At 45.9% G+C, this 27,327-nt stretch overlaps 1 protein-coding gene across 3 annotated transcripts in view; it reads right to left on the bottom strand.

Annotated features, from left to right (window-relative positions):
* The window catches only part of GRAMD1C (GRAM domain containing 1C), a 205,863-nt gene that overhangs the window by 101,499 nt on the left and 77,037 nt on the right, over positions 1-27,327 (bottom strand). For 2 of the 3 annotated variants that reach the window (XM_068270887.1, XM_068270889.1), the window contains exon 2: positions 11,657-11,825. The exons of the other annotated variant lie outside the window; for it this stretch is intronic. In XM_068270887.1, the coding sequence (XP_068126988.1) occupies positions 11,657-11,770 (114 nt within the window). In that variant the 5' untranslated portion in view covers positions 11,771-11,825. The remainder of the gene's footprint in view (positions 1-11,656; positions 11,826-27,327) is intronic. 3 annotated transcript variants of the gene reach the window in all.

Here is a 27,327-nt window from a genome sequence, read left to right on the forward strand (position 1 = left end):
CACTCTCATCAGGACTCTGCATAGGGAAGGAGGGAGGGAGGCACTAGGGGAGGGGCGTGAGCCGCCTTTCCATCATCAGGCGCCTGTAGGCACGTGCCTACAGTACCTTATGGTAAATCTGGCCCTGGTTATTATTATTATTTTATTAGTATTTAGAATTTAGTAATTCTATAGCGCCAACATATTCCGCAGCGCTGTACAGAGTATATTGTCTTGTCACTTAACTGTCCCTCAGCAGAGCTCACGATCTAATCCCCTACCATAGTCCTATGTCTATGTATGTATTGTGTAGTGTATGTGTTGCAGTCTAGGGCCAATTTAGGGGAAGCCAATTAACTTATCTGTATGTTTTTGGGGTGTGGGAGGAAACCGGAGTGCCTGGAGGAAACCCACACAGAGACAGGGAGAACATACAAACTCCTTGCAGATGCTGACCTGGCTGGGATTCGAACCGGAGACCCATCGCTGCAAGGCGAGAGAGCGCTAACCACTGAGCCACCGTGCTGCCCACCACGTTATATGACTTTACAACGCAGCTGCGCAACGTGCCACTGTGACTGCGACCTCAAGTGTGAACTCTGCCTCAAATAACCTGTACTGAAAAAACTTAGACAGATACCTTAGTGGACAGAATGCTCCAGAGGCTGTTTAGGTAAGTATTTGTTTTTTTCAGTACAGGTTTTAGTAAATTCTGTTTGAAGAATGATGGTTGAGAAGAAAGTTATGGAACAAGTTACATAGAGAAGTATTTGTTCAGTGACACGCCCAGGGTCGGACTGGGCCACAGTTGTACAGTTTTTTCCCTCGGTGGGCCCCCCCTCCAGGTCTCTGGTGGGCCCCCCTCCTTGTCTGACAGAGCTCCAATTGCTGCCTGCAGCACAAAAATTCTCTTCTCAGTGCTGTAATCCCTCATGCTGAGAGCAGTGGCGTAGCTAAGGAGCTGTGGGCCTCGATGCAAATTTTACAATGGGGCCCCCCAAGCACTCTATACATAACAATTGATACGACGCACCAAAACCTGCCAATGGCAACAACAGTGTCAGAGGTGCAAGAAAGGGATGGGAAATAGCTTGTTAATGATTACCACTTTTCAAAGTATCTATAGAAGTGATTATTATGAGCACAGGTCCAATAGAGAGGCAATACTGTAGTTGAGGGAGGGCCCTTCGGGGCCCCTTTGGCCCAAGGGCCCAATGCGGTCGCAACCTCTGCAACCTCAACCTCTCCAAAGTAGGACATTACTTTATATTGAAGGAGGGGACTCTATGCAAAGTTTTTCTGGGCAGCAGTGTCTCTGAATTACAATGCTGCTAAGATCATGTACATTTGGCCCTGTCCATAATACATCATGACCACGCCCACCTTCCGGTGCATGGCCACGCCCTTTTTTCACCTCAATCATGGGATGTGTGGGCCCCAGGTTGAAATTTCTTTGGTGGGCCCCCAGTGTCCCAGTCTGACCCTGGACACGCCCACAGCTTTCACTGGAGCACATAGAGATGGGCAAAGAGAGGAATAAATAAACATGTATGTCAAAGCACACCTGAGGTGATGGGGATATGGAGGCTGCCATATTTATTTCCTTTTAAACAATACCAGTTGCCTGACTCTCCTGCTGATCCTCTGCCTGTAATACTCTTAGCCACAGCCCCCGAACAAGCATTCAAATCAGGTGCTCTGACTGAAGTGTGGCTGGATTGGCTGCATGCTTGTTGCTTGTTTCAGGCACTACTGCAGCCAAATAGCAAATCAGCAGAGCTGCCAGGTAACTGGTATTGTGTAAAACGAAATAAACATGGTAGCTTCCATATCCCTGTCACTTCAGGTGTCCTACATACCTCCCAACATTTTGAGATAAGAATGAGGAAAACACGCCCCTGCCACACCCTAACCACACCCCTCTTCATGCCCATCACAAATAATTCAGATGCAAAAGATGCAGTTTTATCATTCAGACCACGCTGGTCCTTTCTATCATCATTAGTTTTCCTTCTTTTTAATGTTTGAAAATGAGAAATAAATCAATTTAAATGTTGGGAATAAAGTTCAGAGTCAGTTAAACACATTTTTCAGTGGATAAAACACAGATATTTATATAAATCTGAACATCGGTCCTGAAAGAGGGACAAATGAGGAGGAAAGAAGGACAGAGAATTTAGTTTCCCAAAGAGGGACAGTTGGGAGCTTAGAGCTTGATTTATTAAGCTGCACTGCTAAAGCAGCGCACTTTAATGTGAAGGAGCGGTCGCTAATGCATGCCTTACATAGCAGCGCTCACTGCTATATAAGGAGCGTTCCTTCCTTAGGAGCGTGCCTTCTAGAGATGGCCCGAACGGTTCGCACGCGAACTTATTCATGCTTCATGTGGTGGTTCGTGGTGAACCGCAAACTATATGCGAGTTCGACCCGCCCCCTATACTACATCATTAGGGTCAACTTTGACCCTCTACATCACAGTCAGCAGACACAGGGTAGCCAATCAGGCTACACTCCCTCCTGGAGTCCCCCCTTCTAAAACGCAGGCAGCGTCAGCCTTTTCACTCACTCGTGTGGCTGCAGTAATTAGAGAGAGGAGAAAACCTGCTGACATAGGGAAAGCTTAGTTAGGCTCATGTTAGGATTGTTAGGTTGCTCCTTCTTGCTGATACTTCTTGCTAAAAAGCACTCCTCATCCTCAACAGCTCTTTTGAGACCTAATGTTGTTCTTGTGATCCTGAATTTTTAAGGCCGCTGATTCTTCTGGTGCGTGTACATGCCTGCCTAATTTTTCTGGCTGCACTGCAGCTGCAACAACAAAACAAAAGGCATGTACATGTGTCAATTCCCCTTCGTGATTGTTACCTTGCCACGGTGAAGGGGCTTGCGTATCACAATGAAGCAATGACCGACGGCTATATGAGTGTCTCGGGGGGCAACGACTTTATTATAACACCCAATATAATAAGGTCGTTGCTTCATTGTGGACAAACCAAATTCGATCAGCTGGACACTCAGTCACTGTTGTTCTGTCATTGAGCTACCTCAGCCCGGCGACCATATGGACTGGAAAGCCGCCATCGACTGCACTCTGGCCATGTTGTGCACCAGTCCAGCACGCCCGTCACTACACAACAGCTGTTTGCGGTGCGTTACACAGTGAATTTGGTCTCTCAGTGTGAACCAGTACACTAATTACAATACCTGATTAATGTATACGCATGCAAGATGTTTTAAAGCACTTTAGGCCTCCAATTTAGCATGCAATGTGATTTCTGCCCTTAAAACGCTGCTGTGCGTGAAATCCAGATTTTTCCCCGGGACTTTTGGCGTGTATCCCACTCCCCCATGCAAAAACTCAGATGTTAGACCCCTTGAAACATCTTTTCCATCACTTTTGTGGCTAGCATAAATGTTTCTAGTTTTCAAAGTTCACCTCCCCATTGAAGTCTATTGTGGTTTGCGAAAGCTCGCGCGAACCAAACTTTTTGCGGAGGTTCGCGTTCGAGGTTCGCGAACCGAAAATCAGAGGTTTGAGCCATCTCCCTTAGATAGGAGTGTGCCCTCCTATACATAGTTACTACGTATAGGAAGGCACGTTCCTATCTAAGTAAGGCACGCTCCTAAGGTAGGAACGTTCCTTATATAGTAGCGAGCGCTGCTATGTAAGGCATGCATTAGCGGCCACTCCTTCACATTAAGGTGCTCTGCTTTAGCAGTGCAGCTTAATGAATCAAGCCCTGTGTGTCCTATAATGCTAGCCAGGGAAGTCCAGTGTACAGGGCGGTGTGAGAGCTGGCAGAGGATTGGGCCACAGAGTTCCTTTCTATCATTTGTGGCTGGCAGGAACTGCCGCTGGGCCCGGCATTGTAAAACTGTGTGTGGGGCTCCAAACCCTCAAGTATGCATCCAGACTATATCAAAAAGGTGCTACGGTATGCTGGCACTCCGGTGGTTTGGCTAGATATACACTCGCAGCTAAGAGCCTGGAAATGTACGGAGTTCATTCATCCGTGCTGGTACACATCCTGGTCAGAGGAAGTCATGCGGTTCCGTGCGGCCACCTCACGGTCATGTGACCTGCCTGATTACAATTCCTAAATGTTCCTTCTAATGCCTCTGTTGAAAAGTCTCTTTGTTGGTCATGTCACCTGCGTGCACTCGCTAAATACACCTTCTAGATAAATATACCTATTCCGAGCTCACACAGAGTGACCTGGAGGCATGTAAAGACTAGACCGGTAATGGTAGCCTTTATGAAGAAGTCATGCTGTCCCCAGACAGGCCATCACTTGATTACACCTGATATTTCACTAACCGGTGGATGATGGTAAGAGGACGCATTTAGTATGAGATCTGAAGGCCTGATACACATAACTACGTACAGACTACAGATAGACGATCAGAGGTGAATAAAGCAGGTTGTAAGAAAAAATAACTCCGTCCTCGTGGTGGGACCTGGGCAACGTCAAGTAAGTGGTTGCCTGTTAGGGTGAAGAATGGTGGGGACTTTGTGGGCCCTGAGCTGCTGGCCTGACAGGAACCCCCAACCACGCTGGCTAAAGCAAAGCGAAGGCTGTGTGGAATTGCTGGTCTCCCATCAGACGCCTCCTTGGAGGGCAGAACAAGGAATGTTAGGTAGATATAGTAAGTACTGGGATAACCCAAGGTCAACCAAACCTAGCTCTGCCACTTGTGCTAGTGGTGGAATTGCAAAGGCTAAGTGAAGGAACCCTGACAGAAAATCCGAGTGCCTGGAAAATCAGAGGACCAGGATCGGGTGCTGAAGGCTGACAACGTACACATCGTAAATCAAATCTGAAGTATCAGTAACTTTAAAATAAAAAACAGATACTCACCTATGGAGAGGGAAGGCTCTGGGTCCTACAGAACCTTCCCGTTCCTCTCACAGTCCCTGTCTTTTAGCGCTGGCTCCCCCGTTAGAGGTATTCGACCCATCAGTGAAATACTGCTCTGTGAGGCTTGGAAGCCCGAGTGCTCCTAAGACGGGCGGCTCCGTACTGCGCATGCACGAGAGTACGCGCTAATGCATGCACATTACGAAGTGGCTGTCCTCAGGAGCACGTCACCGGGAATACCGGTCATCTACGGGGTCTATAAGGCTTAGTACACTTACCCATTCACGTCACACCAGAAGTGCCCGACCCGCTGCATGGTCAACAGAACTTTACCGTGCTACTTCTGCGCCGGTACAGCAGTGACGAAGTGTATCCAGGTCAGTGGGTGACGGAGAGATGATAAAATTGTTGGCCGGAAGCCGGGAATCGCAGTGACGTACTTCCTGTCCAGCAGGAAGTACTTCATTGAGCGAAGGGCGGCGAATGCCGTGCAGGGGGCATGCATATGAAGCTAATGTCCTCCTTTGCTGTACCTGTTTTGAATGCAAGTTGTGTATTTTAGTCCACATTGTGGAGCCCTGCACATCTATTGCAGGTAGTCATTGTGATCTCCTGGGTCCCTCTTTGCCATTTCCGCCGCTCCTCACTGCCAGCCTGGCTTTTAATTGCCAGTTTTAGGCAGTGTTTACAAACAAAAAACATGGCCGCTAACCAGGAAGTGATGTATGTGTATATAGATATATACATATATACAAACACACACACATTCATAAAATACATATATATAATCAATCATGTTACAGTATACTACACGTTTTTATTACATAGTGAATTATCTGCACTCCAGGGATTAAGGGGCCCATACACTCAGCCGATTTTCTGGCCGACCGATCGATCCCGATCGATCGATCGATTGAAAATCGGTTGGCCAATCGACCGATCGATGGCCGATTTCGATCGATTTCGATGGATTTCCATCGAACTGGCAGGGTGGAAAATTTAGGTCGATCTGATGAGATTGCTTATCAGTTTGCATTGGCCTTAATGGAAATCTGATGGCAAAAAAATGCCATCAGATCGAATTTCAATAGATTTCAAACTGAAATCTATTGGAATTCTATCCTGGTAAAAAATGTTCTAAAAACGCATCAGATAGATCATCAGATGCATTTCTTATCTATCTGCTGCCAATCTGACGAGTGTATGGGCACCTTTAGTCACAGTTTCTCAGCATGTGACAGGCAGCAGCTCCCTCCCCTCTCAGCCTCACGAACTGCATCATTCACAGACAAGCTGAAACTGAGTAAACAAATCACACACACAGAGCCTGCAGTGGGGCGTGCATAACTTGTCCCTATTACAACAGAGGCAGCCCATTCCTCCCTGGGTCGACAAAGCTTGACAAAGAAAAGAAGATTAGATATATTACAGAGACAGTGCAACTAGAAAAGGCTGCAGTAAACCAGACCACATTAGAACAGATATAGGAACCTATAGGATAGAAGAAATAAGGCTGAAATTTTTGTTAGAGTCTCTTTAAATGTAAAGGTAAGTGTTTAACCACTTAATGACATGCTGACTTATAAAAACGTCCTGTAGCCATTAAGAGGCTCTAGCAGGACGTTTTTATAAGTCAGACAGTGCTACTGCTGCTGCTGCTGTGTGCGTGCACGTGAAAATTGTGGAAAAAAAAACCCACCCCCCCAAAAAATACACCTTTATTTCCAAATTATATTTTGTCACCATACTTTGTACAAGGGACATAATTAAAATCTTGTGATAACCAAAACAAATAGGCAGAAAAAATGTGTGGGTTTTATGCACAGTAGCAGTGTTTATATTAAAACCACAGGGGATGAAATTGGAGAATTAGTGTATTTTTTCCTTGTATTTCCCTTTAAAATGCATAGAAAATCAAGCAATTACTGAAAACAAATATCAACCCCATAAAGTCTAATTTATGGTGAAAAAAACAAGATATCGATAATTTAATTGTGATTAGTAGTGATTAAGCTATTGGCAAATTAATGGGATGAGCACTGAAAGGTGAAAATCACTCTTGTCCGTTAGGGTAAAAACCGCCTTGGGGTGAAGTGGTTAAACTAGAACATTCGATTTTTGGAAGCAAGTGCATATTTACCTCCAAGTAGGCCGTAAAAAAATATCTATGTCCAATCCAGCCACACTTCAGCCAGAAACCTCTGATCTGCATGCTTGTTCAGGGTCTATGCTAAGAGTATTTAACTTCTGACTGGAGGTTCACCTCGGGTTCTCTTTACAGCACCTACACTGCTGATCTGGTGTGTGAGAAAGATACATGGAGGGTGAGCCTGAGAGAATGACTCTTACAAGGGAGAGGGGTAGAAAAACAAAAGTTTGCTTTCTTAAAACAGAAAGAATTTGCGATAATTCAGGTTGGAGTGAGCTTGAGACGTCTCCCAGAGCAACACTGCTGAATATATGCAAATTAACCATTGTTACCCTTAGAAGCTAAACACACCTCCAGAACCGCTGGAATGCAATGATGTGTCAGCTTGTAATCAATACAGAGCCATAATAATCCAACATGCATACAGACTGTTTCGGATTGTTTGATCCTCATCAGTGCATGGCATGGATTAATTTGTCTCTATGTAGTAGGGCTTGTAACGGTGTGGTCCTGAGGGATAATTAGACTTGGGAGCATCATATTTTTCAGACCATAAGTGGGTGGGGCGCAGACACAGCTGTCCCAGAAGACTGCAACCTGAACCTCCGGAGGTCTGCGCAGCAGGTAGTCACTGGACAATTTAAACGTGATTTATCTTATGTGAGCTAATATAGATCCTCCTACACAGATAAACGCGGGCCCTAGACCTCAGGAAACATTAGTGGCCGGTTGGGACCCCTCACTGATTGCAGTTGCTCTGTGTCGCGGCAGGGAAAGGGTTAGCCGTGTACTGGCCTGGGAGACGCAGTAATTACACCGAGGAGGATATTGGCCACGGGGGTTTTATCTGTGCTCGGCAGAGCAGAACCAGCCTCTCCGTGGATCTGTTACTTTATAGGGAAGAGCACAATGATAGCTGTGTGACAGGAGGAGGCAGCATTCCTGGTATTACATGACATTAAATAATACATGTCCCCACCTGACTCCGCTCTCCCTCCACAAAGCGGCTGCAGCTTATTGCTGGAGAATGTTGCCTATGCTTGTGAGTGTGAGTGTGTATGAGTGAGTGTGGGTGTGTGTATATGTCAGTGAGTGTGTGGGTGTGTGTGAGTATGTGTGCACGTGTGAGTGAGTGTGCATGTATGCATGTGTGTGTGTGTGTGTGTGTGCATATGTATGAGTGTGGGTATGTGTGACTGTGTGTGTACGTGTGAGTGAGTGTGCGTGTATGCATGTGTGTGTGTGTGCGTATATGTATGAGTGTGGGTATGTGTGAGTGTGTGTGTATATGAGTGTGTGTGAGTGAGTGTGCGTATGTATGAGTGTGGGTGTGTGTAAGTGTGTGTGTATATGAGTGTGTATACGTGTGAGTGAGTGTGCGTGTATGCATGTGTGTATGCTGGTATGTATGAGTGTGTGGGTGTGTGTAAGTGTGTGTGTATATGAGTGTGCGTACGTGTGAGTGAGTGTGTGTATATGCGTGTGTGTGTGCGCGCGTATGTATGAGTGTGTGGGTGTGTGTAAGTGTGTGTGTATATGAGTGTGTATACGTGTGAGTGAGTGTGTATGCATGTGTGTGCGTGCGTATGTATGAGTGTGTGGGTGTGTGTAAGTGTGTGTGTATATGAGTGTGCGTACGTGTGAGTGAGTGTGCGTATATGCGTGTGTGTGCGTGCGTATGTATGAGTGTGTGGGTGTGTGTAAGTGTCTGTGTATATGAGTGTGTATACGTGTGAGTGAGTGTGCGTGTGTGCATGTGTGTGTGCGCGTATGTATGAGTGTGTGGGTGTGTGTAAGTGTGTGTGTATATGAGTGTGCGTACGTGTGAGTGAGCGTGCGTATATGCGTGAGTGTGCGTGCGTATGTATGAGTGTGTGGGTGTGTGTAAGTGTGTGTGTATGAGTGTGTATACGTGTGAGTGAGTGTGCGTGTATGCATGTGTGTGTGCGCGTATGTATGAGTGTGTGGGTGTGTGTAAGTGTGTGTGTATATAAGTGTGTATACGTGTGAGTGAGTGTGCGTGTATGCATGTGTGTGTGTGTGTATGTATGAGTGTGTGGGTGTGTGTAAGTGTGTGTGTATATGAGTGTGTATACGTGTGAGTGTGCGTTGATGCATGTGTGTGTGTGTGTGTGTGTGTATGTATGAGTGTGTGTGTGTAAGTGTGTGTGTATATGAGTGTGTATACGTGTGAGTGAGTGTGCGTGTATGCATGTGTGTGTGCGCGTATGTATGAGTGTGTGGGTGTGTGTAAGTGTGTGTGTATATGAGTGTGTATACGTGTGAGTGAGTGTGCGTGTATGCATGTGTGTGTGTGTGTGTATGTATGAGTGTGTGTATATGAGTGTGTATACGTGTGAGTGAGTGTGCGTGTATGCATGTGTGTGTGTATGTATGAGTGTGTATATGAGTGTGTATACGTGTGAGTGAGTGTGCGTGTATGCATGTGTGTGTGTGTATGTATGAGTGTGTGGGTGTGTGTAAGTGTGTGTGTATATGAGTGTGTATACGTGTGAGTGTGCGTTGATGCATGTGTGTGTGTGTGTGTGTGTGTATGTATGAGTGTGTGTGTGTAAGTGTGTGTGTATATGAGTGTGTATACGTGTGAGTGAGTGTGCGTGTATGCATGTGTGTGTGCGCGTATGTATGAGTGTGTGGGTGTGTGTAAGTGTGTGTGTATATGAGTGTGTATACGTGTGAGTGAGTGTGCGTGTATGCATGTGTGTGTGTGTGTGTATGTATGAGTGTGTGTATATGAGTGTGTATACGTGTGAGTGAGTGTGCGTGTATGCATGTGTGTGTGTATGTATGAGTGTGTATATGAGTGTGTATACGTGTGAGTGAGTGTGCGTGTATGCATGTGTGTGTGTGTATGTATGAGTGTGTGGGTGTGTGTAAGTGTGTGTGTATATGAGTGTGTATACGTGTGAGTGAGTGTGCGTGTATGCATGTGTGTGTGTGTATGTATGAGTGTGTGTGTGTGTGTGTAAGTGTGTGTGTATATGAGTGTGTATACGTGTGAGTGAGTGTGCGTGTATGCATGTGTGTGTGTGTGTGTGTGTGTGTGTATGTATGAGTGTGTATATGAGTGTGTGTACGTGTGAGTGAGTGTGTGTGTGTATGCGAGTGTGCATATGTATGAGAGTGTGTGTGTGTGTGTATGAGTGTGTGTGTATGAGGGTCCTGGCACACCAGAGAGCACTTTGCAGGTCATTTTTGTTTATTTAAAAAACCATTTCCCTTGACTTGCATTGAAATTGCGGCAAAATAGCCACAATTGATTTATCATAAGAATCACGGATGCAGAGATTTTACTGCGATTTTAATGCAAGTCAATGGAAGCGTTTTTTTTTTTAATGAAAACGATCCGCAACATTCTCCGGTGTGCCAGGGCTCTGAGTGAGTATGTGCGGGCAGCACTTCATAAGGAGTTAAGCTAAGCACACACATGCCAGAATTGTCGCCCATCAGAGATGGGAAAATGATCCCTCTGCCGAGACTTTTTGGAACGATGCTTTACAGACACATCGCTAGGCTTGAGGCTGGCAATGTCTTCTGTTGTTATGGAGGGATGACGATCAGTGGATGACAGCGGCTTCCATTGGTCGGCAAGGGTTGAAAATAGCATTGCGAATGGTAATGCTCGGTCATCGGGGGATTGTTAATGATCTGACAGGACGGATCCTAAATGATGCCCGAGCAAGATTGACCGGCGGCCGCTGTACACACATAACGATCGTCGGCTTAGACAGTCGTTATCAGCCGCTTCAGATGATGGTTATCTCATGTGTGTACATAGCCTTACAATGCACGCCTTTCAACGCTGGGTTTGTATTCAGCACCACCAGAGTCACCATCTGCCCAGAGTTATGATTCGCTCTGCGTCTGTAGGCTCAGGACTCCACCCACAATTTAAAAACATGAACGTAGTTTAAAGTGGGTTGAGGTTGAGGGGCAAAAATGGTGAAATTAAGATTTGTGGTTAAAGTTGTGATTAGCAGTTAGGCAGAGTGCTTGGGCTAGTGGCTAAGTTTAGAGATTACAGTAAGGGTGAGTATGAAGATTCGGGTCAGGGTACACTATTATTAGTTCTGAAATATGATTACAGCACTTAATATCTACCAAACCTCTACACATCCTGTCCGAGGTAGAACAACTGCCCTCCTTCATTGCAACCCTGACAATATATTGACATAAAGGACCACCATAGCAAAAACAGTAATCAGTTAAAATCTGAAAGAACCGACAGGTTTTGGACTAGTCCATTTCCTCATGGGGAATTCTAAGAGGTTTTTTTTTTGTTTTACATTTTCTGAACAGCGGTTAAGCTAAGTCTAGCTGAAAAAATAATAAGATGCCAGCCTCCCTCGCTATTTCGGCTGTTAGATTTAACAACTGCTGTTCAAGAAATGCTTTTGAAGATAAAGAAAACCCTGGGAATCCCCCATGAGGAGACAGACTAGTCCAAAACCTGTTGCTTCTGTCAGGTTTTAACTGCCTACTTTTTTCGCTGTATTGGTCCTTTAACATTATAGCAATCACCTCCTCTCCCCCTCTGCGACTCCACTACTCATCTATAGAGGAAACAGTGTAACATACCATTTGTCAGCTCAGCATGGGGGGGGGAGGGGAAGAGCAGTATGGAGGTCTCCCAAGGTCGGTCTATACTTACACTGGCCTTCTGCTCATCCTCAATCACTCTGATCTGATCCACTGAGGGTCTCCTCGAAGCTGGACTCTCTTCCATTGGTGAGCTGGCTGGTGCTGGCTTAGCCACAGCCGTCATAACATCCCAGACTCTGGACCAGCCCCCCTCTTCTTATCCCATCTATTATACGAGACTGATGGGGAAAAATAGACACTGGTTACTGATCCTGTGCTAAAACTACCAGAAACACCATAGCATACGTAGCGCATACAACAACTGCTGGAGGCCCCCAAGCAAGTATAAAACTAATAAAGACAGTTTAAGAGGGAGGTAAGTGTCGGCTTACCTTTGTGAAAATGATAAATCAGTTTATTCATACTGTATTTAAATTATTGCATGAAAGGACAGACTACGCGTTTCACAGCTCAGAGGCCGCTTCCTCGGGGCAACAAAGTGCTATATCTGCAGTGTCCTACAGCTCAGAGCGTCTTTTGGCTTTATTGACCTGAGAAGCGGCCTCTTAGCTGTGAAACGCGTAGTCTGTCCTTTCCTGCAATGATTGAAATAGATTCTGAAAAACGGATTTGTCCTTTGTACGAAGGTAAGCCAACACTTACCTTCCTTTTATAGTGTTTTTAATAGTGTTCTACTTACCTGGGGGTCTCAAGCAGTTGTTGTTATTTATGTTTTCACCCTTGTTGGGGGGTTTAAATTTAATGTTTCTACCGTAAGATTCTATTTTTTGGAGTTGCGACCTCTACCGATACCGACTGGGGAGGGCACTTCCTCACTTGCTACTTTGAGTGTTTGCTTACTATAGCGAACCTGTCTTGTGAGTATACTGTATCTCTATTGATAAACACATCACGATTATTATTATTACTTAGTATTTATATAACACCGACATCTTCCGCAGTGCTGTACAGAGTACATAGTCATGTCACTTAACTGTCCCTCGGAGGAACTCACAATCTAGTCCCTACCATAGTCATATGTCTATGTGCGTATCGTGTAGTGTATGTATCGTAGTCTAGGGCAGGGGTTTCAAACTAAAATACAAAGTGGGCAGAAATTGAAACCTGGAACCTAGTTGTGGGCCAACCTCAATGTCTAGTGGACACCTTCCTCCCTTATTAAGTTCCCTGGTGTTCCCTTCCAACCCTTATACAGTTCCCTGGTGTCTAGTGGTCCTCCTCCCTCCCCTATACAGTTCCCTGGTGTCTAGTGGTCCTCCCTCCCCTATTTAGTTCCCTGGTGTCTTGTGGCTCCCACCCGCCCCTATATAGCTCCCTGGTGTCTAGTGGACCTCCTCCCTCCCCTATACAGTTCCCTGGTGTCTAGTGGTCCTCCTCCCTCCCCTATACAGTTCCCTAGTGATTAGTGCTTTCCCCATACCTCCCCCATATGGCTTCCCTGGTGCTCTAGGGATTCACCTTCAATATAGCTTCTCTGGTGGTCTAGAGTGGGCCAAACATAATGCAAAGTGGGAAAACCACTTGGGGGCCAAATTTTAATGGCTCCAAGAGCCAGATTTGGCCCGCGGGCCGGAGTTTGACATGTATGGTCTAAGAAACCAAAGTGCCCGGAGGAAACCCACACAGACACGGGAAGAACATACAAACTCCATGCAGATAGTGCCCTGGCTGGGATTTGAACCAGGGAACCAGTGATCGTGATAACATATTAGTGATATACTACACCATATTGAGCTCCCGGTGTCCCTGTGTTCTTTTTCCATTCTGACAACTATACATAGATTATGTTTCTTACATTCTTTCATATAGAGTGGAGGATGCAATAGGGCGAAATGTGAACACAAAAAGGTGGATGGGACCACCCAGCCCTCCAAGGCTGTCTCATACACAACAATTGCTGCATGTGGGAGGCGGGCTGATCTCCACAGTGCAGCCCCCATAACATGTAAAACGCAGAGAACTCATCCTCACCTGAATCTACATATAAATCCAATCTTACGGGCCTCACCATACAATAAATTACTCTTCCATAAACAATTTCCTATACACATGTATGGAAGCTGAACAAGCCTTGTAGTAATTTCATGTTATTAAAAAAATCAATTTCCTTAAAGTTGGTTATGAATTTCCATACCTGACACCTTAGATTTGACTTCCTCATAGTCGTGACAACAGTGCTCTGAGGTACAGACTGCCCCAAAGTCCCATCTATGAGAAAATAGCTTTCCCACTTGTATTTTTTGCATTCCATCTTCCTAGCTCCCAACTGTCCCGCTTTCGGAGAGACTGTCCCTCTTTGGGAGCCCTGTCCCTCTGTCCCTCTTTCCTCCTCATTTGTCCCTCTTTCAGGACTTTGTCCCTCTTTCTATGTAAATATATATATTTCTCTACTAAAAATGTGTTTGATTGACTCTAAACTTTATTCCCATCCTTTATATTGATATATTACTAATTTTAAAATGTTCATATGAAGGAAAATGAACCAGGATAGAAAGGACCAGTGTGCTTTGAATTATAAAACAACATATTTTTCTTATGAAATCTTTATGGCATGTGCGATGGGGGCATGATCAGGGGTGTGGCAGGGGCATGGCTTAAGTTTTGAATACAAGGTGTGTATGTTGCCTCTAGGGGGTTCTGCACACCTATACTGGTAGTCAATCAGATGCGGCCTGGTCTTAGGATGCGCTGCCATTTCTCCCGTTGTTTATAAAAAAAAAAAATATGTAGATCATTCTATGGCCAGCAGCTCCCAGGTTTAGAGGCTAGGGTCACTTCCAGAAGGATGGCCTCATCGCAGTGGAAGGGTTCAGTATGGATCACTTTGCATGCAAACTGTTTTGGAAGCGAACAACCTCCATTAATGTTAATTTGGTGCATGTGTTTTGAATGCATTATGTGGATCCTGCCTATAGGCTCAGCACACCTATGCTGTTAGTCATTCAGATGCAGCCTGCTTTGGGAAGCGCTGCCAGTGGTGATGACATGTATAGTATCTCTACAGTATTAGCAGATTACGCTGCCTGCAATACTGAGAGCTGCCACTGGAGGCCGACCACCAAACACTCTTCAATAACAATAGCGTTGGTCAATGGAATGCAAACAATTGTGAGATGATGTAGGATTATGCCCAGTGGCGTAGCCAAGGAGCTCTGGGCCCCAGTGCAAGTTTTACATGGGGCCCCCCAAGCACTCTATACATAACAATTGATACGGCGCACCAAAACCTGCCATGTACAACATAGTGTCAGAGGTGCAAGAAGGGGCTGGGGATCAGTTTGTAAAGGATTACCACTACTCAAAGTATCCATAGTAGTGATTAGGCATGAACGATTTTAGAAAAAAATTGCATTGAGCGATTTCTGTCTGAAATTGCGATTTCAATTCGATTCACGATTTCCTTCAAATCAAGCTTTGTTCCCCCTCTTTGCCTGTTTGTTCCCCATCTGTCCCCCTGTCTTACTTTGTGACCCCTTTGCCTCTTTATGCCTCCTCTGGGTCTCTCTCTAGCCCCCTTTGTGTCTCTGTGCCCGCTCTGTTTCTTTTTGTCTCTCTTTGTGTCTCCTGTGTCTCTGTGCCCGCTCTGTGTCTCTCTGTGCCTCCTCTGTCCCCCAAGCTGCATCAGTTCTGGACATAGCTTCCAGCACGAGTCCAGCGATGCCCATCTATCCACTTTGCCTCCTGCAGACTCTAATGCACGGAATACTTTCTGTATGGCATGTGACATACAGGAACCAAGCACAAGAGCCGGCAGACGGCGATAGAGGACAGACATCGTTTCGACTTGTGCGGAAGGTATGTCCAACGCTGCGGGCCGCAAGCGCCAGGACTTTGGGGAAGTTTGAAGCCACTTCTTGATGTGATCACGATAATTGCCGCTTTGACGATTCCGAAATTGTGATCTTGGTGATCACGATTTCGGTTTAAATTCTATTTATCTTTCAGGCCTAGTAGTATTATTACCAGCACACAACCAATAGAGAGCTAATCCTACGGTTGAGAGAGGGACCCCCAGGGCCCCTCTGGCCCAAGGGCCCCGGTGCAATTGCAACCTCTGAATCCCCTGGTGGCTGGATGGTGTAATGGTTAAGGGCTCTGCCTCTGACACAGGAGACCAGGGTTCGAATCTCGGCTCTGCCTGTTCAGTAAGCCAGCACTTATTCAGTAGGAGACCTTTGGCAAGTCTCCCTAACACTGCTACTGCCTATAGAGCGCGCCCTAGTGGCTGCAGCTCTGGCGCTTTGAGTCCGCCAGGAGAAAAGCGCGATATAAATGTTATTTGTCTGTCTGTCTGTCTATTGCTAAGCCACTGATTATGCCAATTCTGCTCACACAATAAAGCCCCATACACAAGCTTGACTGCTGATGTTATAAAATGAGCAATCCCGACGGTTAGCGGCAAACGAATGTCGTCAGAGCATGTTTACATTCAGCAACGTTACAATGACGGTCCACTGTTCAAATTGTTACCGGTGGACCCAGAAGTGCATAAAGAGCCACATGTAAGTAGTTTGAATGGAGCAATCATTTGATTATCATTCAGTATGGCTTGATGTTGGTGACACCTCATTGTGTCACTGCACCACAACAACCTACAGATACCAGCGCCACTATACAAGAGGAATTATTATTGCTTTATATAATATTCCTTGTTGCTGTAAATCTGCCCACGCCTCTTTGATGTCTTATGTCACAGTGTCATAGCTCATCATAGCCTCCAGGTGTCACTCTTAGTATTAGAAGCTTCCATAAATCTAGAAAATGCCAACACCTTACACAATATTATATACTGCAAAGTAACACTACCAAAATCTTGGCTATGGAGATGCACTACACTAACTGATCAATCAGACAGCCATGGCTACCAAAGTATAGTATGAAACACCACTATGCAGGTCTAATCATGGTGTAATGCAAAAATGTTTTATTCAGCAACATATCCGCAGTTAAAAACAATTAAAATTAGGAGCGACAGCAAGCACTCAGGTATGACATATCTATATATATAAAATCGGATGTATGTGTGTGTGTGTGTGTGTGTGTGTGTGTATGTGCCGCGATCACGCGAAAACGGCTTGACCGATTTGAACGAAACTTGGTACACAGATCCTTTACTACCTGGGATGATATGTTCTGGGGGTCTCGGGTCCCCCCTGCACACCTGGGCGGAGCTACAAACAGCAAATCAGATTCCACCCATTCAAGTCAATGGAAAAAATGTAAAAGGCTGCCATTCTCAAAGTAATCAAGCCAGAGTCCCCACACACGGCACAGGTGGTCACTTGGTGACCGAGGTTACAAATCCAGGAAAAGTGGGCGGAGCATAAAACAGCCAATCAAATTTCAGCCGTTCATTTTAAATGGGAAAATGTAAACTGCAGCCATTCTTAGACTGTTAATCGCAAGGGTCTCAAACTTGCCACACTTGGGTGAATGTGATTAAGATTAAGATTCAAGAAAATGGGTGGAGCCTACAACTGCCAATCAAAATTCACCTATTGATTTTCAAGGGGAATATTTAAACTGCTGCTATTCTTACACTTTTAATAGCAGAGGCTTCAAACTTGCTACAGTCGGTCATTGGGTGACTGGGGTCCAAATTCACGAAAGGGGTGGGGCCACATACAGCCAATCAGATTTCCTTGGTGGATAAACTGCTTTCATTCACACATTTTTGATGCCAGGAACCTGACAGCTCACAAACTTGGTCATCAAGTGACTGTGTGTCAAGGTTACAAAAAGTGGGCGGAGCCAAAACAACTTTTACTGGGAAAATATAAACTGCAGCCATTCTTACACCGTTAATAGCAGGGTTCTCAAACTTTGCACAGTTAGTCATTGGGTGACAGATTAAGATTTTGGAAGGTGGGTGGAGCCTACAACAGCCAATAAAAATTCACCTTTTGATTTTCAAAGGGAATATTTCATCTGCTACCATTCTCTTATACTGGTAAAAGCAGATGCCTCAAACCTCGTACAGCTGGTCACTGGGTGACTAGGGTCCAAATTCAGGAAGGGGGCGGAGCCACAAACAGCCAGATTTGTTTATTTTTCAATGGGAATATACAAAGTATTGATACCAAGGACCCCAAAGCTGATAAACTTGATAATTGAGTGACTGTATGTCAAGGTTAGAAAAAGTGGGCAGTGCCAACAACTTCATTTTTTACATTGCAGGGTTCCCAAACTTTACACAATTGGCCACTGGGTGACTGGGATGAATATTCAGAAATGTGGGTGGAGCCTACAACAGCCAATCAAAATTCACCTTTTGATTTTCAAGGGGAATATTTACATTGCTGCCATTCATGCACTGTTAGTGGCAGAGGCCTCAAACCTGATACAGTCAGTCATTGGGTGACTGCTGGGGTCCAAATTCACTAAAGGGGTGAACAGCCAATCAGATTTGTTAGATTGATTTCAGCCATTCTGTTATTGGCAGGGTTCTCAAGCGTGACACAGTTGGCCACTGGGTGGCTGGGACTAATATTCAGAAAAGTGGGTGGAGCCTACAGCAGCCAATCAAAATTCACCTTTTGATTTTCAAGGGGAATATTTACATTGCTGCCATTCATGCACTCTTAATGGCAGAGGCCTAACATCTGCTACAGTCAGTCACTGGGAGACTGGGGTTTAAATTCTGAAGGGAGCGGGCCAAAAACAGCAATCAGATTTGTTTAACCCTCCTGGCGGTTTATTAAAAATCCGCCAGGGGGCAGCAAAGTCTTTTTTTTTTTTTTTTTTTTTTTTCATGTAGCGAGACAAAGTCTCGCTACATGATAGCCGCTGCTCAGCGGCATCCCCCCAGCCCCTCCGATCGCCTTTGGCGATCGGAGATCAGGAGATCCCGTTCAAAGAACGGGATCTCCTGGAGGGCTTCCCCCGTCGCCATGGCGATGGGCGGCATGACTTCACCGACGTCATCGACGTCGTGACGTCATTGGGAGTACCGATCTACCCCTCAGCGCTGCCTGGCACTGATTGGCCAAGCAGCGCACGGGGTCTGGGGGGGGGCTCACGGCGCGGGGAGCGCTGCGTAATCGGCGCAGAGCGGCAGCGACCAGAGGGCACACGCAGCTAGCAAAGTGCTAGCTGTGTGCTGCAAAAAAAAATTTATCAAAATCGGCCCAGTAGGGCCTGAGAAATCCCCCTGCGCGGCATAGCCCGTGCTCAGCACGGGCTTACCGCCAGGGAGGTTAATTTCAATGGTAAAATGCAAATTATTGATGCCAAAGACCCCAAAGCACATAAACTTGGTCATTAAGTGACTGTATGTCAAGATTAGAAATAGTGGTCGGAGCCAAAAACTAGAGATGAGCGTAATGACGTAATTACGATTTCGCGAAATTTCGCGTAATTAGTGTAATTACGATTATGGCCGTAAGTACATAATCGTAATGAAGGATTTCGGGAAATTTCGCGTAAGCGTAATTTTCGCGTAATTTTCGCATTACAGTGGGTATTACGGAATTAATGCGTATGGCCATGCTCCCAAGCGGAAAAGTTGACGCATGGATCAATGTTAGGTAGCCGCCGACTTTAAGGGTTAATAGCAAAGCCCCCTTAAATGCTAAGAGCCTCAAATTTGGAGCATATATTAAGGAGATCAGGAGGAATAAGAGGAACATTTTTTCTTCAAAAAGACCTTATAGTTTTTGAGAAAATCGATGTTAAAGTTTCAAAGTAAAAATGTATACATTTAAAAACCCGCCGACTTTAACGGTTAATAGCAAAGCCTGCTTAAAGTGTAGGAACACCAAATTCCCAGGGTATATTAAGGGGATCAGTGGGAATAAGAGGAAAAATTTTTTTTTCAAAAAGACCTTATAGTTTTTGAGAAAATCGATTTTTAAGTTTCAAGGGCGAAAATGTCTTTTAAATGCGGAAAATGTCAGTTTTTTTTGCACAGGTAACAATAGTGTATTATTTTCATAGATTCCTCCAAGTGGGAAGAATTTTACTTACTTCGTTCTGAGTGTGGGAAATATAAAAAAAAAACGACGTGGGGTCCCCCCACCCAGACCTCTTTAACCCCTTGTCCCCCATGCAGGCTGGGATAGCCAGAATGCGGAGCACCGGCTGCGTGGGGCTCCGCACCCTGACTATACCAGCCCGCATGGTCCATGGATTGGGGGGTCTCGGAAGGGGAGGGGCAGCCAAGCTTTCCCCTCCCCCTCCGAGCCCTTGTCCAATCCAAGGACAAGGGGCTCTTCTCCACCTCCGATGGGCGGTGGAGGTGGAGGCCGCGATTTCCTGGGGGGGGGGGGGGTTCATGGTGGAATCTGGGAGTCCCCTTTAAAAAGGGGTCCCCCAGATGCCCACCCCCCCTCCCAGGAGAAATGAGTATAGAGGTACTTGTACCCCTTACCCATTTCCTTTAAGAGTTAAAAGTAAATAAACACACAAACACTTAAAAAAAGTATTTTAATTGAACAAAAAACATAACCACGAAAAAAGTCCTTTAATATTCTTAATTAACCATTAATACTTACCTGTCCCTTTAAATAAATGATCCCTCGCAATATCCTCGGAAATGTTCTATCAGTTACAATGTAACAAAGTTATTACAATGTAACAACTTTGTTACATTGTAACTACGCCGCACCCGACGTCACTCGCCGCTCAGCCACCGCATACGCGTCTGTGCTGCACGGACCCGACAGAGCTCTGAGCTATATAGCTCAGAGCTCTCTAAGCATCTTTGTATTTGGGCTCCAAGGAGCCCCATTGGTCCTTAGCAGACCAATGGGGTTCCTTTAAAGGAAATGGGTAAGGGGTACAAGTACCTCTATACTCATTTCTCCTGGGAGGGGGGGTGGGCATCTGGGGGACCCCTTTTTAAAGGGGACTCCCAGATTCCACCATGAACCCCCCCCCCCCCAGGAAATCGCGGCCTCCACCTCCACCGCCCATCGGAGGTGGAGAAGAGCCCCTTGTCCTTGGATTGGACAAGGGCTCGGAGGGGGAGGGGAAAGCTTGGCTGCCCCTCCCCTTCGGAGACCCCCCAATCCATGGACCATGCGGGCTGGTATAGTCAGGGTGCGGAGCCCCACGCGGCCGGTGCTCTGCATTCTGGCTATCCCAGCCTGCATGGGGGACAAGGGGTTAAAGAGGTCTGGGAGGGGGGACCCCACGTCGTTTTTTTTTTATATTTCCCACACTCAGAACGAAGTAAGTAAAACTCTTCCCACTTGGGGGAATCTATGAAAATAATACACTATTGTTACCTGTGCAAAAAAAACTGACATTTTCCGCATTTAAAAGACATTTTTGCCCTTGAAACTTAAAAATCGATTTTCTCAAAAACTATAAGGTCTTTTTGAAAAAAAAAATTTTCCTCTTATTCCCACTGATCCCCTTAATATACCCTGGGAATTTGGTGTTCCTACACTTTAAGCAGGCTTTGCTATTAACCGTTAAAGTCGGCGGGTTTTTAAATGTATACATTTTTACTTTGAAACTTTAACATCGATTTTCTCAAAAACTATAAGGTCTTTTTGAAAAAAATTTTTTCCTCTTATTCCTCCTGATCTCCTTAAAATATGCTCCAAATTTGAGGCTCTTAGCATTTAAGGGGGCTTTGCTATTAACCCTTAAAGTCGGCGGCTTTTTTATATTATACGGAGCGTTACGGTTTAACGCAAAATTACGGTAGCGTTTAATGCGAAATTACGGCATGAACGAAACGCGAAATTACGCGTTGAAAATTACGCTTACGGTATTTTTAATTACGATTTTAATGGCAATTACGCTACCGCAATTTCGCATCGTAATCGCAAATTTCGCATGCGTAATTATAGTAAGGCGAAGTTACGAAAATTTCGGCTCAACTCTACCAAAAACAACTAACTTTTTACATGGGGAAATGTAAACTGCAGCTTTTCTTACACTGTTAATGGCAGGGTTCTCAAACTTCACACAGTTGGTCACTGGGTGACTAGGATTAATATTTGGAAAAGTAGGTGGAGCCTACAAGAGCCAATCAAAATTCACCTATTGATTTTCAAGGGGAATATTGAAACTGCAGCCATTCTCACACTGTTAATAGCAGAGGCCTCAAACCTCCTACAGTCGGTCGTTAAGTGTTTGGGGTTCAAATTTAGTAAAGGGGCGGAGCCAAAAACAGCCAGATTTCTTTGCTGGATAAACTGCTTCCATTAGCACAATTTTGATGACAGGATCCCAAAAGCTCACAAACTTGGTCATTGAGTAGTGACTGTGTGTCAAGGTTACAAAAAGTGGGTGGAGTTTAAAACAGATTTTTCTGGGAAATTGTAAACTGCAGCCCTTCTTCACTGTTAATGGCAAGGTTCTCAAACTTAGCATAGCTGGTTACTGGGTGACTGGGAATAATATTCAGAAAAATGGGTGGAGCCTAAAAATGCCAATGAAAAATCACATGTCACTTTTCAAGGAGAATATTAAAATTGCTGCCATTCTTGCACTGTTAATGGCACAAGCCTCAAACCTGGTACAATTGGTCATTGGGTCACTGAGGTTCAAATTCAGAAAAGGGGACAGAGCCACAAACAGTGAATCAGATTTGTTTCATTTCATGGGAATATACAAATTATTGATGCCAAGGACCCCAAAACTCACAAACTTGGGCATTGAGTAGTGACTTTGTGTCCAGGTTACAAAAAGTGGGCGGAGCCACAAACAAATTTCACTGGGAAAGTGTAAACTGCAGCCCTTCTTACACTGTTTATTTCAGGGTTCCCAATCTTTGCCCAGATGGTCACTGAGTGACTGATATTAATTTTCAGGGAAGTGGGTGGAGCCTATAATAGCCAATCAAAATTCACCTGTTTATTTTCAAGTGGAATATTTAAAGTGCTGCCATTTGTACACTGTTAATAGCAGATGCCTCAAACCTGCTACAGTTGGTCATTGGGTGACTGGGGTTCAAATGCTGGAGAGGGGTGGAGCCACAAACAGCCTATCTGATTTGTTTAATTTCTATGGGAATATACACATTATTGATGCCAAGGACCCCAAAGCTCGCAAACTTGGTCATTGAGTGTTTGTGTGTTAGGGTTAGAAAGTGGGCGGAGCCAACACCAGTCAAATACATACCCGGGCAACGCCGGGTCATCAGTGGGTGGAGACAAATACAAATTTCACTGGGAAAATGTAAACTGCAGCCATTCTGTTAATGGCAGGGTTTTTAAACTTTGCACAGTTGGTCACTGGGTGACTGGGATTAATATTCAGAAAAGTGGGTGGAGCCTACAAAAGTGAATCAAACTTCACCTATTGCTTTTCAAGGGGAATATTTAATTGCTACCATTCTTGAACTGTTAATGGCACAGGCCTCAAACCTGGTACAGTTGTTTATTGGGTGACTGGGGTTCAAATTCAAAAAAGGGGGTGGAGCCACACACACCCAATCAGATTTTTTTCATTTCAATACAGATGATTGATACCAAAGACCGCAAAGCTCACAAACTTGATCAGTGAGTAATTGTGTGTTAGGGTTAGAAAAAGTAGGCGGAGCCAAAAACCAGCCAAATACATACCCGGGCAACGCCGGGCAATCAGCTAGTAATAAATATATGCAAATGAGTGACACTAGGAAGTAAGTGACACCACAAAAGGATGTTGTAAATAAAATATAAATAACCTTCCCTTTGAACAGACCAGAAAGTTCTGCAGCACAACTGGAAAATAGGAGTGCGCGAATAAACAGCAAATGCTCAACTGGATGTCAATGGTCACTCACCCAGGGATCAGCCAAGTCACACTCCACACACCACGCGCTGCACCTGCTTACGCGTATCGCACTATAGGCCTCAATTCATAAAGCATTCCCACATGCGGTAATGCTGAAAACAGCAGACTTTCCCGAGCACTTAGCAAAGTGTCAATTCATAAAAGCTGTTACCGCATGAAAAACTGAAATTACCGAGCAGTGAGGTAAATTACCGACTTGGCTGTAATTACCTCCAACACATGTCAGTAAATTGTCAGCAAATGTCAATTCATAAAGAATTCTACAAGCGGTAAGTCAGACGATAATTACCGACAGCTCTGGTGAGGTCTTAACAATGTGAAGTCTGTGCAGGGAGCCGAAGTCTCTGTGAGTCTGTGCAGGGAACCGAAGTCTCTGTGAGTCTGTGCAGGGAACCGAAGTCTCTGTGAGTCTGTGCAGGGAGCCGAAGTCTCTGTGAGTCTGTGCAGAGAACCGAAGTCTCTGTGAGTCTGTGCAGGGAACCGAAGTCTCTGTGAGTCTGTGCAGGGAACCGAAGTCTCTGTGAGTCTGTGCAGGGAACTGAAGTCTCTGTGAGTCTGTGCAGGGAACCGAAGTCTCTGTGAGTCTGTGCAGGGAACTGAAGTCTCTGTGAGTCTGTGCAGGGAACCGAAGTCTCTGTGAGTCTGTGCAGGGAACCGAAGTCTCTGTGAGTCTGTGCAGGGAACCGAAGTCTCTGTGAGTCTGTGCCGGGAACCGACGTCTCTGTGAGTCTGTGCCGGGAACCGACGTCTCTGTGAGTCTGTGCAGGGAACCGAAGTCTCTGTGAGTCTGTGCCGGGAACCGACGTCTCTGTGAGTCTGTGCCGGGAACCGACGTCTCTGTGAGTCTGTGCCGGGAACCGACGTCTCTGTGAGTCTGTGCCGGGAACCGACGTCTCTGTGAGTCTGTGCCGGGAACCGACGTCTCTGTGAGTCTGTGCCGGGAACCGAAGTCTCTGTGAGTCTGTGCAGGGAACCGAAGTCTCTGTGAGTCTGTGCAGGGAACCGAAGTCTCTGTGAGTCTGTGCAGGGAACCGAAGTCTCTGTGAGTCTGTGCAGGGAACCGAAGTCTCTGTGAGTCTGTGCAGGGAAGTCTCTGTGAGTCTGTGCAGGGAGCCAAAGTCTCTGTGAGTCTGTGCAAGGAAGTCTCTGTGAGTCTGTGCAGGGAGCCGAAGTCTCTGTGAGTCTGTGCAGGGAAGTCTCTGTGAGTCTGTGCAGGGAAGTCTCTGTGAGTCTGTGCAGGGAACCAAAGTCTCTGTGAGTCTGTGCAGGGAGCCGAAGTTTCTGTGAGTCTGTGCAGGGAGCCGAAGTCTCTGTGAGTCTGTGCAGGGAACCGAAGTCTCTGTGAGTCTGTGCAGGGAACCGAAGTCTCTGTGAGTCTGTGCAGGGAGCCGAAGTCTCTGTGAGTCTGTGCAGGGAGCCGAAGTCTCTGTGAGTCTGTGCAGGGAACCGAAGTCTCTGTGAGTCTATGCAGGGAACCGAAGTCTCTGTGAGTCTGTGCAGGGAACCGAAGTCTCTGTGAGTCTGTGCAGGGAGCCGAAGTCTCTGTGAGTCTGTGCAGGGAACCGAAGTCTCTGTGAGTCTGTGCAGGGAAGTCTCTGTGAGTCTGTGCAGGGAGCCAAAGTCTCTGTGAGTCTGTGCAGGGAAGTCTCTGTGAGTCTGTGCAGGGAGCCGAAGTCTCTGTGAGTCTGTGCAGGGAAGTCTCTGTGAGTCTGTGCAGGGAACCGAAGTCTCTGTGAGTCTGTGCAGGGAAGTCTCTGAGTCTGTGCAGGGAACCGAAGTCTCTGTGAGTCTGTGCAGGGAACCGAAGTCTCTGTGAGTCTGTGCAGGGAACCGAAGTATCTGTGAGTCTGTGCAGGGAACCGAAGTCTCTGTGAGTCTGTGCAGGGAACCGAAGTCTCTGTGAGTCTGTGCAGGGAACCGAAGTCTCTGTGAGTCTGTGCAGGGAACCGAAGTCTCTGTGAGTCTGTGCAGGGAACCGAAGTCTCTGTGAGTCTGTGCAGGGAACTGAAGTCTCTGTGAGTCTGTGCAGGGAACCGAAGTCTCTGTGAGTCTGTGCAGGGAACCGAAGTCTCTGTGAGTCTGTGCAGGGAACCGAAGTCTCTGTGAGTCTGTGCAGGGAGCCGAAGTCTCTGTGAGTCTGTGCAGGGAACCGAAGTCTCTGTGAGTCTGTGCAGGGAAGTCTCTGTGAGTCTGTGCAGGGAGCCAAAGTCTCTGTGAGTCTGTGCAGGGAAGTCTCTGTGAGTCTGTGCAGGGAAGTCTCTGTGAGTCTGTGCAGGGAGCCGAAGTCTCTGTGAGTCTGTGCAGGGAACCGAAGTCTCTGTGAGTCTGTGCAGGGAAGTCTCTGTGAGTCTGTGCAGGGAGCCAAAGTCTCTGTGAGTCTGTGCAGGGAAGTCTCTGTGAGTCTGTGCAGGGAGCCGAAGTCTCTGTGAGTCTGTGCAGGGAAGTCTCTGTGAGTCTGTGCAGGGAAGTCTCTGTGAGTCTGTGCAGGGAACCGAAGTCTCTGTGAGTCTGTGCAGGGAACCAAAGTCTCTGTGAGTCTGTGCAGGGAACCGAAGTCTCTGTGAGTCTGTGCAGGGAACCGAAGTCTCTGTGAGTCTGTGCAGGGAACCGAAGTCTCTGTGAGTCTGTGCAGGGAACCGAAGTCTCTGTGAGTCTGTGCAGGGAACCGAAGTCTCTGTGAGTCTGTGCAGGGAACCGAAGTCTCTGTGAGTCTGTGCAGGGAACCGAAGTCTCTGTGAGTCTGTGCAGGGAACCGAAGTCCCTGTGAGTCTGTGCAGGGAACCGAAGTCTCTGTGAGTCTGTGCAGGGAACCGAAGTCTCTGTGAGTCTGTGCAGGGAACCGAAGTCTCTGTGAGTCTGTGCAGGGAAGTCTCTGTGAGTCTGTGCAGGGAACTGTAATTACAGTTTGTAACAAAAGAGAGATAACGCCACACTTGTACCACTCAATGGGCTGCGGTAATTTACCGAACTTCAAAGGCAGCTGTGAAAATCTTTATGAATTAGCACACAAAGGTCTAAAATACCGAATGCGGTATTTTCCCTCCCAGATTTTTTTTTTTACCGCAAAGCCTTTTATGAATTGAGGCCTATGTGCTTCTTTGGAGATGACCTTAACCTTGCAGAATATGACGGATTGCTGTTCCTTCCAGTAATGACGCGCTATAATGACAGCATTCAAAGCAGAAGTGACCGTGCAGCAGCATACATCACGCTTTTCTCAACCATGGGGCAGATTCACAAAACTTTTCTCATGACTTATCTCCACTTATCAGTCGCATTTCTCTCGCCAGGGGGTCGATTCATGATTACTAAAGCGATGACACAGCGCGAGTAATCTCCTCTTCCGCAACTTAATGATCCCTCAGCACGCTACGCACGCTAGTGGCAGCGTAACGTGCGTTCCTAAGCAACGACTGATACTTTCAATAGCCACCTGGTAGTGAGGTATCACTACCGCTTCATATAGTAGCGGTAGCGGCTGTGCTAGTTAAGTATCTCTGTCATCCCCCCGCCCCTCCCACAGCAGCAGAATGCGCCTCTAACCTATAGGTGTCTGTACAGCCCTCGGGCCCAAACGGTCTATGAGGGATCGGGTCCAGATTCTGGCAAGCATCAGCCATTGTACGTGGGTATGCATCTCACCCAGAAGCACCACTCCAATATTTAAATCCTTAAATCACTTAACCGTGCAAGATGCATAAAAATAATATTTACAGAGAAAAGCACAAAAAATAAAATAAAACCATTTAATAAACATCACTTGATAATATAATGTACTCAATCAGTATATACCCTCTCAAAGTAAATATGCTTTACCTGTATGCTAACCACAATCAGATAAACAAATAAAAGCCATAAATACATCCCGGTTATATATGATAACCACAATCAGTCAAATAAAAGCAATAAATATATCATGGTTGAATAAGATGAACACAATCAGGCAAATAAAAAAAAAAAGCCATAAATACATCCCGGTTATATATT

Source organism: Hyperolius riggenbachi, chromosome 2 (genome assembly GCF_040937935.1).
Source record: "Hyperolius riggenbachi isolate aHypRig1 chromosome 2, aHypRig1.pri, whole genome shotgun sequence".
NCBI classification, from domain to species: Eukaryota; Metazoa; Chordata; class Amphibia; order Anura; family Hyperoliidae; genus Hyperolius; species Hyperolius riggenbachi.